This window comes from Aspergillus uvarum, assembly GCF_003184745.1.
Source record: "Aspergillus uvarum CBS 121591 unplaced genomic scaffold BO82scaffold_104, whole genome shotgun sequence".
NCBI classification, from domain to species: Eukaryota; Fungi; Ascomycota; class Eurotiomycetes; order Eurotiales; family Aspergillaceae; genus Aspergillus; species Aspergillus uvarum.
The window spans coordinates 79350-90791 of record NW_020291401.1 but is presented as its reverse complement, the minus strand read 5'-3'; the positions used below and the strand labels follow the sequence as shown (position 1 = coordinate 90791).

The following is an 11442-nucleotide window of genomic DNA, read 5'->3' as shown; positions in this document are numbered from 1 at the left end:
CCTCCTCCTCCTCCTCCTCTACCTCCACAGACAAACTGACCTCTGGACTCTCAGACACATCCACAGGAGGACCATCATGCACGTCCTCCAAATGCCCCTCCATCGCCTCCCAGGACACCACCAGCTGCCCACACTCGGTGCAGACCGCGCCCGCCGGGCCCAGCAAATGCTGCTCATTCATATGCATCAACCACGCCCGCCCGGGCGCACGGTGCACCCGGCAGATGGGACACGGGCGCAGGCGCGGCAGGGTTCTCCCATGGGAGTACTTAAGGTGGGCGCGCAGGATCGCCATGGTGGGGTAGCAATTCCCGCAGGCGGGGCACTGGCAGCAGTCCAGGAATCTCCCGTGGGCCTGGCGGTAGTGCGCCTGCAGCATGGTCAGCAGCTGGTAGGATTTGCCGCAGGGAAGGAGGCCAAAGGGGCGATTGCCCTCGCCTTTCTCTTTCACCTTGAAGGTGCACTCGTACCGCCCGTCGGGGGTTTCACGGTAGGCGTAGTGGCTGCTGGCGCTGGCGCTGTGGGGGGCAGCAGGGACCGGCCACGCGGTCCCGCAAGCCGGGCAGGCGGGGCCGAACGCCTGGGCACAGGCCCTGTGGCAGGCCTTTCGGCACGTCGTGCACCGGCGACACGGGCGCGGGTGCGGTTGCTTGCAGATCTGGCAGGCTGCGTTGCCGGCCTGCAGGACTGGCTGTTCCTCGCGAGGACGCAGGACGGGCCACGAGACCCCGCACGCCGGACAGGCGTCGCCCTGCAGCCGGACGCAGCTCTCGTGGTAGGTCTGGCTGCACGCTGGGCACCGGTACCACGCGCGGGGGCGGGTGGCCTGGCAAATGTGGCAGCGGGCCTTGCGCGTCTGGGGCTCGACCGGGCCCAGCGGGGTCACGTCCTGCTTGGGATGTCCTGGGTCGGTGGGAGAGGACATGCTCGCTGGTTTGTGGATTCTGGTGAGGATTCTAGTGAAGGTTAGCTCTATCTGTGATATGCCACACTGGAGTTGTTTGTCTGATCTCTAGGGGGGAAAGGGAGTAATGCAGATGGTTCTTTTATACACCTCGGATGCACGCCATTAACCCGGGCTGGAACCGGAGAATGACACAATATTCCATTGATATCGATGGAGACACGCGCGACTCATTATTTGTAATGAGTACACTCTCCTGTGGCACAGACGAAGAGAAGAAGAATCACCTTGAGGCTGTCTGTACAAGTTGAATGTCTTGTTGTCTTGTGTTAGAGGCGGCTGAGAGGTTTGGTCTCAGGTCTGATGGTGGAGGGACACTCTTGGTCGATATCCCATCGAGTACTCAGGTTCCATGTAGAGTCTGCTTCGAATTCAAAGTGCTCTGTTTGCTATCCGACAATATCTTTCCGCTATCCTACCGTAGATGTCCTCCATACTGCTTCTCCCAAGCAAATGATACCGGAAGACTACTGAACTCGACGATTTATCTATAGCATCCCTATGCTTATTGGTCAAGGAAAATGCATGTCGTTCGCTGGAGTACGCCTAATCTTGTAAATATATCTTACTATCTCTTTCTATACGTAATGGGTATCTTGTATACTGTACCCACTGGGGTGCAATTCCGTGTTCGGGGTAGTTCACATGACTACCTTACTGGATCGAGGTTGTACATGTATACCAGATACCTGCGCTGCAAAATTCAAGCACAACTCAAAACGTATAACCTCAATGCATTTGAATTTGAATTGTATCTAGTTCGTCCCATTTATCTTCTTCTTTCTCACTGCCAACACTTGAGCAAAACCCATTCCTTTCCATCTTCCATCTCCGACCGATCGGAAGTTTGCATCAAATCTGCTTCGTTCAAACCACAAAATGCTATGAGTCAGAACCACGTCCCTGATCCTCATATTGATACACACAACGATGCTACGATCGGAAATCCCGCTTCCGCCAACCGAGCAATCCCGAACTCTCGCGCTTCCCCAAGAATGGGGGGTTCAGCATTCCACGCACCGCGCCCCTTACTTAACCGACGACCACTCCTGTCCTGTCCAGAGAACCCACAAAGATCTATAGATATTGCGTCTAGACTCTCGCATTTTTCAACATTATGTACAGTACACGATCTCATACTCATATTACATTCGTCGGGCCATGTATATCATCAAGGGTCCCGAGCCAACACACGCACGGAAGAAATAAAGACATTAAAGCCCCCACCCACCGAGCCTTCATCAACCTGATATCTGAACAAATACCGCGCAGCTCCGAAAACCAGCCTATCGCGCATTCAACCCATCCAACTCATGCACCTCCGTCGTGCGGGGCTGCGTACTATCCAACTCGGGGATGGGCTGCACCTTCGTCGGGGCCGACAGGCCCAGCCCGTGGGTCGGGCGGAGATGGTCCTCGCCGCGGGAGTAGATCTCGGAGATGGGGCGGCCGTCGGGGCCGATGTGCGAGGCCGGCGGGGACATGGTGAAGCCCGCCGTCGAGCCGGAGGGGTATTTACTGGCGGGATCGGGGCTGCTCATGTGCGAATCTGCTCGGTTTCGGTTAGTTTGCTGCGCTGCGAGAAAAACGGGGGGAGTAGTGGGTAATGCTAGGGCGCACCTTGATACGGCGAGGATAACGGACTGTGGTATCCATACTCCCCGGGATACATGTGTTGGCGCTCGGCTTCGGCGGCGGTGGCTTCCCGGCGACGGCGGCGGCGGAGGAAGAAGATGGCAAATACAATAAAGGCGACGAGGGCGGCGGCCCCGATGGCGATACCGGCGATCGCGCCGCCGGACAGGCTGGAGTGATGGCTTGAGGAATCCCCGGGGGATGAGGTTTGTGTGGAGGTCGGGGAGGCCGTCGCCGTCGCCGTCGCCGTCGCCGTCGCCGTCGCCGTCGCGCTGGCGTTGTCCTGGAAGAGCTTGAGCTGGCCGGCGGAGGAGGAGCTCCAGGCTGCGGGCAGGAGGTCGTCGTCCGGGCACCCGTCGCCGCAGGGGTTGCTACTGCAACATCCCAAAAATTTCGGCGAGGTGCCGTTGCACGTGTACCAGTCGGAGCTGGGGTTGTCGAGGCAGCGGTTGGGGAGGATCTCGTCGAAGATGGCGCCGTTGAACGAGGCGGCGTACAGGCTGGGGCAGGCCGGGCTGGTGGTGTTGTGGCACGGGTCCGACGCACAGCAGCCCACAAAGTACGGCGCCGTGTCGCAGACGAACCACGAGCCGCCGTTGGGGCAGGTGAAGTTGCAGTCCGTCGAGGAACCGCTTTTGCAGGTGGTCATGGTGGTGAGTGTGAGTGTGGGTGTGATCGGTGCGGTGTTGATCCAGAAGTGTGAAGAACGGTGCAGCAGGGTTCGGTGTGTTCGGTCGCAAAAATGTCAACAAGGGTTTTGCGACAGCCCGCGTGGGAAAGGGTCAATTTCCGCCAGAAAAGAAAGAGCTGTCAGCCCCACTGTCAGCAACACGCAGCGGCCGACTTTATTTAACACGGATGACGATCACGAGCCCAGTGACCCCTAAAATCGTGGCCCGCATGGCATAGCCTTCGTGCTCGGACGTGATTGGCAGGATGATTACGGGATTCGGTGCCCAGACTTGCTTCGTAAGGATGTCAGCCTCGTCCTCTCCCCTCGACCCGGTGAGTTGAGTTTAATGATTGCCAAGTGAAGGATGGGCCATCAGCCACTATTTTAGCCTGGGGGCCGCTCCGCCTGCTTTTTTGGCGGTGCCAAGGTCGTGGCTCATGCGGCTTGAAATAGGACACATGGGCATGGGCGTGGTGAGGCTCAACTCGTTTCATGATTCAAGATCAAACAGTTGCCCAGCAGCGTGGATGCGGTCCTTGAGGTCTGACGATGCTGGGACTGAAGTGCCCCCCGGCACTGCATCAGAACTGCGTCAGAATACGAAGCAGGGCAGATGTGGTCTATAAAATGGCCCAAACTCTCTAGTGGGGGAAAGGATGCTTTACTTTTCCTAAGCGGGGTTACGGTCCACGATAGCTTCTTCCTTCGCTCCCGCTCCTTTTACCACCAGGATCCAGAAGCAGGGACACAGCCCCGGAGCCGCAGGAATGGAGATAAAGGTGGGTGAGACCCTGATTCTAGCTGATGTAGAGATGAATTTCTCTCTCATTTTGTTTTCCCTTGAAAATCTTAGAGATTGGGGGGAAACCGGTTGATCCTGCAAGATGGAGCATTGACCGAGAGGCAGATAGGGCTAACCTCAGCGGGCAGGGCGTGTCCTCGTCCTCAATGACCCTGGGTTTTCTCAGCGGTGAGCCGGGCGGTGGGTGGAGACGCAGGATGCAGGGTACCCCGACGGATGGGGTTGTTCCGACCCGGGCCCCACTGTCTTATTCCCTCAGCAAACAGCAAACAGGCTAAACAAACAACCCTTTCTAGACTCGCTCCAGCTCATCGCATCAAGGTCTAGACAATCCTTCCCGACTTCCCGACCTAATGAATATATATAAATCTGTCTTTCCTTTCTTCGATCTCGAAAATTCAGATTTCTTCCGCTAGGCTGAAACTCCCAGCGTCTGCAGATTGCCCGACAGCCCCGACTCACCCGGTCTTCGGGCTTCGGCGGAGCCGAATAGGCTGGGTTTGACCCGCATGGTCATCCACCTTAATGGTTCTGCTATAGCTTAATACGAGACCGCCAATCAGATCTTGATGGAGTCTGGTTGAGCACAGAGTTTCATCTACACAGTAGATTAATTTCGAAATCATGTGTTATCACGTGAGTGGGCCGAGAGTCGGGCTGAAAAAAATTAGGGAAACACAAAGAAAAAGCTAAGGCAAACCATAGCAGGAAATCTATCCAGGCCCAGAGTTGCAAAAAAAAGTCGTTGTGGATTCGATAAATCCTCAGAGTATCTAATTTGCAGCTTTAAAGCTCAGAACTCGGTGGTAATTAGATCAGTGTTATGAATAAGTATACATGTTTACACGCACAACTACATGGACTGCCACCTGCTTGGTTGAAGATGATGATAAGTAGACTCACATCACCAAATCTCTTTGGCCACGAGCCCGCTTCATTTAGCCAAGCCTGAAGACTTTCATCTCTCGGGTGCCTGAACTCTTCTGGCTATGCAGCGCCGCTGTAGGTGATTCACTTGTTTGTAATAGCGGAGTAACTGCCAAGGAGGGCACTCTTAGGCCACGTGCATCAACAGATTTCCTAGTGACGGCAGCCCAAGTTGCTTCTGAGATCTCCAATTCAACAATCAAAGCCACCTGCATAGGATGATATCAGGCAGCCATATCTGGTCGAACGGCGCTCATGTCGAATTACGTGCAGAGGTTCCGGCGCAGGTAGGTAGCCCACTCCATCCAAACGGCTAGTACCGCTAAGATCCTTTCCCCGGTTACAAGGCCACCGGCAGGAAAAGACATTCCAGTCATTCTGACAGGGAATTGTGGGGCGCGAGATGGGTGGGGGACGGGGGACACGTTCCCTGGTTGACCACTCAGAGCCAGTTCAGGAGAGAGTGGCTGGTTCATACCAGTTTCTAGCCAGGTCTAGGCCCAGAAGCTCTCGAGGAAAGAGGACTGGCGGAAGAAGCAGGCAATCCGCTTGGATTGACAGTGATTTACAAGTCGAGAAATCACGAGAGCAATTGCCACCCACTCGCAGGAAACCGCGAAAGAAGATCTCCTAAGGAGCCGAGTATCCGAGTCATGGATACAGTAGGAAGGATACACTCGTTCCCCTTTGATCAGTGTCGCACATGGAAGGTACGAGAACCAACTCTAAGTAATCCGATCCTCCTTCTCTAACTATATTCGGTTCAGGACATGGAAAGTCTCTTACGACATGCCTTTTTACACGATGCGTTAGAGTCTCATGTTATAGAAGGGCATTATGACTTGGTAGGTCCCGACCAGAAGATCATTCTACCTCAAGACTGGGACACTGTGATTGAACCAGGGTGGGATATCACCATGCATGTGTGGCCAGTTCCGGAAGAGCCAGTCACTCCTCAGCCAGCGGATCCCACAAGTCCATCAGTTGATGCGCCGATCGCAACACCAATCCACAGTGGCACATCTGTCGCAGTCGACAGCTATGTGGATGAGCACAAGGATGATGTCCTGGACCATCCTCCTCCTTCGCGCCCTGCTCGAGACTAACACTCTCGTGCCCGGGTGTCTGTTCACCCATCTCTTGATCGCGACGAAGACTATGACCGAATGCCTCCTCTACCTATAAAGCAAAGGATAGCACCGCGTATTATTCAAAAAACGCGCGACCCAACTCGCAAATCCGTGACCGCCCCTTCTCTGTCCTACACGCCCTCTTCTCGCTCTCTGGATCCATCTAAGATAGAAGATACTTTGCCTAAGTATGAACGCCAGCCTTCTTCACTCATGACGTTTATCCCAGAGCATAACCGATTTCTTCGCAGCAGTCGGCGCTCGATGAAATATCACGATTCTGCGCCCCCGGAACGTGCTGCGGTTGGGAATCCTCGCAGGCGCCGGCCTTTAGCTTGGGACTCTGATGACGATACGACAGAGAAAGAACGAGAGGCAGAAACATATCGAGCCTCCCAGCCAGGCGAGTCCTCAGCATCTGACCCTCAATGTGCCGAGGAAGAAACTGCAGGCCACACAAATACTGAGAAAACGAACAATGATAACCTTAAGCCAGAGGACGATGACAACATTGTCATGACAATGAACGGTGTGACCATGAGCTTTAGTCGAGGGTCTGTCGGCGGCACGCGGTTAATACTTCGAACTGGAGACAACGGAGCGGTCGAGCTAGATATCGAGGGCGAACGTCGACAGAAAGAGTACCTGATTGGTTGCTTTGACGACCCTGGAAGTACTGCTCAAAGAGAGCGAGATCCACGGCAAGTCATGAGTGCCAGGGCACCGGTCCGGGCTCGGTGACGCTCGAGCCGGTCGACTCACAGCGAGCGACAATAGATGAATTGGTTATATTATTGGATAAATCCTGTACTGGCAGTATAATCCTAAGCTATCACTTCCTTTTCGTGCATATGTCTATCTAGGACAACATGTATCAATCTCCTAACGTGTTCCCAGAGCTAAACGTATCGAATCATGTGGATAAGGAAGGGAGGGGACTTCTTTAGAGGACATATTTCTCGCAATTTGACAGTGAATATGAAGCGCACGAGCCACTCGCACATGTATCGTCAACCTCATAGCATATATATTCAACCTGTTCTTTCTAGCCTTCACCCCAAGCCATGCAGTCTATCAATCAAACCAGAGCAACACCACTCGGTAACCCAAAGACCTGACTATCCGCCTCCACTAAACAAGCGCCCACCAGTGCGTCTCCCTCTGTGAGACACTCCCCGGTCTTCGCATTCCTCAGATTCCCGGAAATCGCATACTCCCACTTCTGCTCCGCACCTCCCTTGCAAGCCTGCAAGCTCACCTCCCCCGACGCCGCCGTCAAGCACAGCGCCGTACTCGACAGCGGCCGCAGCGCGCCCTGTGCAGTAATCTGCCAGACCTGCGCATCCAGCGCCTCGCACGTCTCAGACCCGACTCTCTCCCCCTCCCTGGCCGTCAAACACCGCCCGGACGCGGTATTCAACACGATTCCCGTGGGGACCACCCCACAGCCAGCCGGAACCCTAACCCTCCAGACCCCCGTCGCATGCGCCTGCAACCCCTGCACCGACAAACTCCCCTCCACCCTCACCACCCCCCCGTCCCACAGCTCCTCTGCCTCATACTCACAATCCGCCTGCAACCCCAACCTCTCCACAGTCACCCCAAAATCCACCGTCCCATTCCCCCGATTCAGCACCGCAACCACGCGGTCCCCATTCCCCAACGACCGCGTCAACACGTCCACCCCCTCCCCCACCGCCCTAACCGCCAGCGTCGCCTGCAGCCCCAACACATCCTGATCCACCTGAATCAACCGCTCATTCCTCAAAACCTCAAGCACCTCCCCCTCCAACCCCGGGATAAAGGCACTAACAATCAACGGCGCGCCCATAACGGCCCACAACGCAAAATGACTCTTTTTTTCAGTCAGCGTCAAGCCCGGATGATCCGGGATCAAGAAGTCCGGATCATTGAAGTACCCCGGCCGCTGATACCGGGCCAGCAGCACGTTATAGTCGTAGTTATTCATAATACTATCCCACGCGCTGCCGGCGCCGGCATATACCAGGATATCCGTCGAGTGGCGCGCCAGCTCGCCGTACCGCGGGACCCAGTCCATGACTCTGTACCACTCGGTATTATTCCCGGTACCCGCGAAGTAGGCGGGTGCGGACTCGGAGAAGATCAGGGGTTTGCGGGCCTGGGTGGCTGCTTGGGTGGTCAGGATTTTGTGCCAGGTCGCGTAGCGAGCCCGGTATTCCTGTTCGAGGGTGCGGTTCGCTGCGGGGAAGACGTTGCACCCGTCGAGTTTGAGGTAGTCGATGCCCCAGGCTGCAAAAGTGGCGGCGTCGAGGGCTTCGTGCCCGTAGGAGCCCGGGTAGCCGCCGCAGGTTGCGTTGCCGGCGTCTTGGTAGATGCCTAAGGAAAAGTTCAGGGAGCGCAGGTGGGTGGCGAGCCAGGGAATCCCCTGGGGAAACTTGGTTGTGTTCCAGGTTAGGGTGTTGTTGGCAAGTCGGGCGGTTTCCATCCAGCAGTCGTCGAGGTTGAGGCGCGTGTACCCTGCGGCTTGCAGGCCGGTGGTTTGCATGGCGGCTGCGGTGGTTACGAAGAGGGTTTCGTTGAGGTCGCACATGAAGCGCGACCAGTTGTTGAAGCCCATTGGCGGGGTGGGGAGGGTGCTGGGGTTGTTGGTTGTGGCGGTTGTGTGGGGGGTGGTGATGGTGAGGAGGGTGAGCAGGAGGTGGGTTAGGGTTGGGGGACGCATTTTGGGGGTTGTTGTGAGTTGTGGGTGGTGGGTGGTGAGGGGGAATTGGGGGTGTGCTGGTGGGTGCACCGGGTTATATGCTGGAGTCCTGGTTGGGATTGCCATGGCAGACGCTTCCCCGCACGCTGCGAGCTGCCGCAACTCGATACCACCGTGCCATGTCGGCTGCAGCTAGGAGCAAGTTAAGCTATCGCGGTTCGCTTATCAGGTCGGCAGGGGAGCCGATCGTGTGACCGTTTATGGCTGAGGAAGAAGGTTCGGCACGGCTCGATTAATCTATCCTGCGGGGTGAATCTTATCTCAGGCCACCCAGTAGGCTCCGCACAACAGGGGTCGGGTAGACACAAGAACCCTGATTCGTGCTCATGCAAGGACCCTCGACAACAATAAAACTAGCGAGGTCTATTTATAGTCCGACCCTGGTCAAGTGGTAAGTGGTAAGTGGTAACTCGTCATGGCTACTGCAGCATGCGTCAGGACGCCGAGTAAGTAGGGTTTCACTGCAGCTGCAATTGCGGGGTTGTATTGATGCAAGGGTGTCTTCCTATCCCTTTACCCCTGCTAGACAACTTCCCCCAATCCTAAAACACGAACCAAATCCATTCCACATAATACATTAAACATTATTATTTCTTCAAACCAAGACACGCTATCTCGCAACAGCCCGCAACCGCGACCCCCCATCCGTCGTCTCCAACAACACCTCCAAACTCCGCGACGCCGCTACCATCGCACTCAAGTCCGGACTCCGGCGCATCTGATGCGGCGCCTCCAGACTCACGTCCGAGAACAGCAGCGCCAGCGGCGACGACTTCCAGATATATTGGTTGCGGGTGCGCACCACCGTCGCCACCAGGAACCCCAGCGTCATGGCTACCAACGCGATAGGCAGAGTCAGCCACGGCCACTGCACGTGCACAAACGAGTCGACTGTCCAGGTGGTGCCGTTCACCGTCGCGGCGCAGACCTCAGTGCGCGCGTGTGTCGTCAGAGCGGTCGCGAGGGAAGTAAACACCCCCAAGACGTCCGTGTAGTTGCCCTGCACCCCGTACAGGGCTTGGATGGTGTCGGAGGTCCAGCTGGGGCGGTTGCTGATGAAGAGCGAGCCGCTGCCTGTCAGGAGTGGGCTGAGGGAGTTGGACAGCGCGAGGCGGCTGAGCCAGCTGACGCTGTAGGTGCAGTCGGCAGTTTGGTTGGAGGTGCAGCGGTCGGGAAAGAGGGACAGGTCGGTCGTTATGTCCGAGGCGGTGGACGAGTTGGAGATGGTGGCGGTCGAGACCAGGGTTTCGTTGAAGACACCCTCCTCCACTGAGGCGGAGTAGGTCTTCACGCAGAAGTAGAGGGCGCATTCGGTGGCGCTGATGGAGGGCGGCACGCCGTAGCCTGCGGCGCTGATGGCGGTGAAGTTGAGGATCAGCGGAGGAAGGGCGGAGGCGTCGAGCTTCACCAGGTCTAAGCCTGTCGTCGCGTTCATCAGGTAGATCCCGCCCCAGGAGGTGGAGAAACTGAACCCGTTGGTCAGGTTGTAGTGGTAAGTGCTCATGGTGCTGGCCGGGTTGGCGGTGGTTAGGGTTAACGCGTCGGTGATGTTGGCGCATCGTTGGCACAGCCCGAGGGATTGGTACGGGGCAAAGGTGCAGTTGCCCGTTGGGCAGGTCATGGTTAGGGCTTGGCTGTTTATTACGGTGCTTTGGAACAGCCCTGTGTAGATGGCCCCCGCCGTGGAGAGCGGCACTTTGTTCATGCCGGGCCCTGCCCCTTCGCCGTAGTCCACATACGAGCTCGTGTTGCAAACCCGGATCGACGACTGGCCCGGCGAGTGGATGGGCTGAGAGGTGATGCTGATGACCTGCTGCACGAAAGGGGCAATCGCTGCCGCTACCACGAGGATGAAGCATCCTACCGTCACCAGATGGCTGTGCATTTGATTAGCTTGATTTTGTCTGGTATTGTGACGGGGCCTACCGTGGGAGGAAGCGAAACAAGACGAAGACCGCGTTGACAGCACCACGACTGGCAGCGTCCAGCACTGCCAAATCGTTGAGCTTGTTTTGTCGGTTGAACCACGACCATTTGAGCTGCGACAACCCTTCAGTGATTGGGTAGACCATGGCCGCCTTCATGACCGTCACGAGTAGCGACACCAACGCGTTGAGGGTGATGCCGTACGGCCAAGCCGGCATGGGTTTGCCGTCGTACGTGTGCAGGACGACGATGATAGCTACCAGAGCGCCCACCGCGATGACACAGCTCCCAATCTCAAAGACCCAGCCAGCTCCCCATGGGCCAACCGCCCGGGGCTGCAACAGCATGGTTGACAAAGGCCGTTTCCGCGTGGGGTTCGCCTCCCCGGGTTCGTCCACTTTGTGGTACCCCAGCTCATACTCCTCCTTGAGATGTCTCATCCTGGCTTGGCTGTTGACTAGGAGCTGGGTAAATGAGAGGACTAACACCACATTCAAGTTGATCCAGACATGGCGATGGGGGAAGATGAGGGAAATGGAGTCTTCATTTGACTGCTCGTGCCGCTTGGCGCACAAAACCCGCTGTGGCGGCGCGGCAAGTCGGTTCCATGGAAAAGGCTCCAGTTCGGGTCCAGTTTGAGGT

The 11442-nt window shown here is 56.5% G+C and overlaps 5 protein-coding genes across 5 annotated transcripts; 1 reads left to right on the top strand and 4 right to left on the bottom strand.

Annotated features, from left to right (window-relative positions):
- Nucleotides 1-40: 40 nt before the first annotated feature.
- BO82DRAFT_409125 (uncharacterized protein) lies at nt 41-940 on the bottom strand (the record flags this gene model as incomplete). Its single annotated transcript, XM_025639723.1, has 1 exon — nt 41-940. A coding segment is annotated over exon 1 (885 nt), but the record flags the coding sequence as incomplete, so codon positions are not given.
- An 883-nt stretch (nt 941-1823) lies between these two features.
- Nucleotides 1824-3409, bottom strand: BO82DRAFT_359748 (uncharacterized protein). Its single transcript, XM_025636638.1, has 2 exons — nt 2585-3409; nt 1824-2513 (listed from the first exon to the last, which is right to left on the bottom strand). The coding sequence occupies exons 1-2, from the start codon at nt 3246-3248 to the stop codon at nt 2251-2253; spliced, it is 927 nt and encodes a 308-aa protein (XP_025486020.1). The 5' UTR covers nt 3249-3409; the 3' UTR covers nt 1824-2250.
- A 1289-nt stretch (nt 3410-4698) lies between these two features.
- On the top strand, nt 4699-6872 carry BO82DRAFT_396610 (uncharacterized protein; the record flags this gene model as incomplete). The annotated part of the gene is made up of 6 exons (XM_025638854.1): nt 4699-4710; nt 5070-5076; nt 5230-5288; nt 5490-5711; nt 5769-6065; nt 6189-6872. 6 exons carry the CDS (start codon nt 4699-4701, stop codon nt 6870-6872), a joined length of 1281 nt encoding a protein of 426 aa, XP_025486019.1.
- Nucleotides 6873-7091: 219 nt separating this feature from the next.
- aglA (putative alpha-galactosidase) lies at nt 7092-8856 on the bottom strand. Its single transcript, XM_025632795.1, has one exon. The coding sequence runs from the start codon at nt 8833-8835 to the stop codon at nt 7210-7212; it is 1626 nt and encodes a 541-aa protein (XP_025486018.1). The 5' UTR covers nt 8836-8856; the 3' UTR covers nt 7092-7209.
- Nucleotides 8857-9484: 628 nt separating this feature from the next.
- BO82DRAFT_297856 (DUF3176 domain-containing protein) lies at nt 9485-11240 on the bottom strand (the record flags this gene model as incomplete). The annotated part of the gene is made up of 2 exons (XM_025631965.1): nt 9485-10751; nt 10801-11240. The coding sequence occupies 2 exons, from the start codon at nt 11238-11240 to the stop codon at nt 9485-9487; spliced, it is 1707 nt and encodes a 568-aa protein (XP_025486017.1).
- Between the last annotated feature and the right edge of the window lie 202 nt (nt 11241-11442).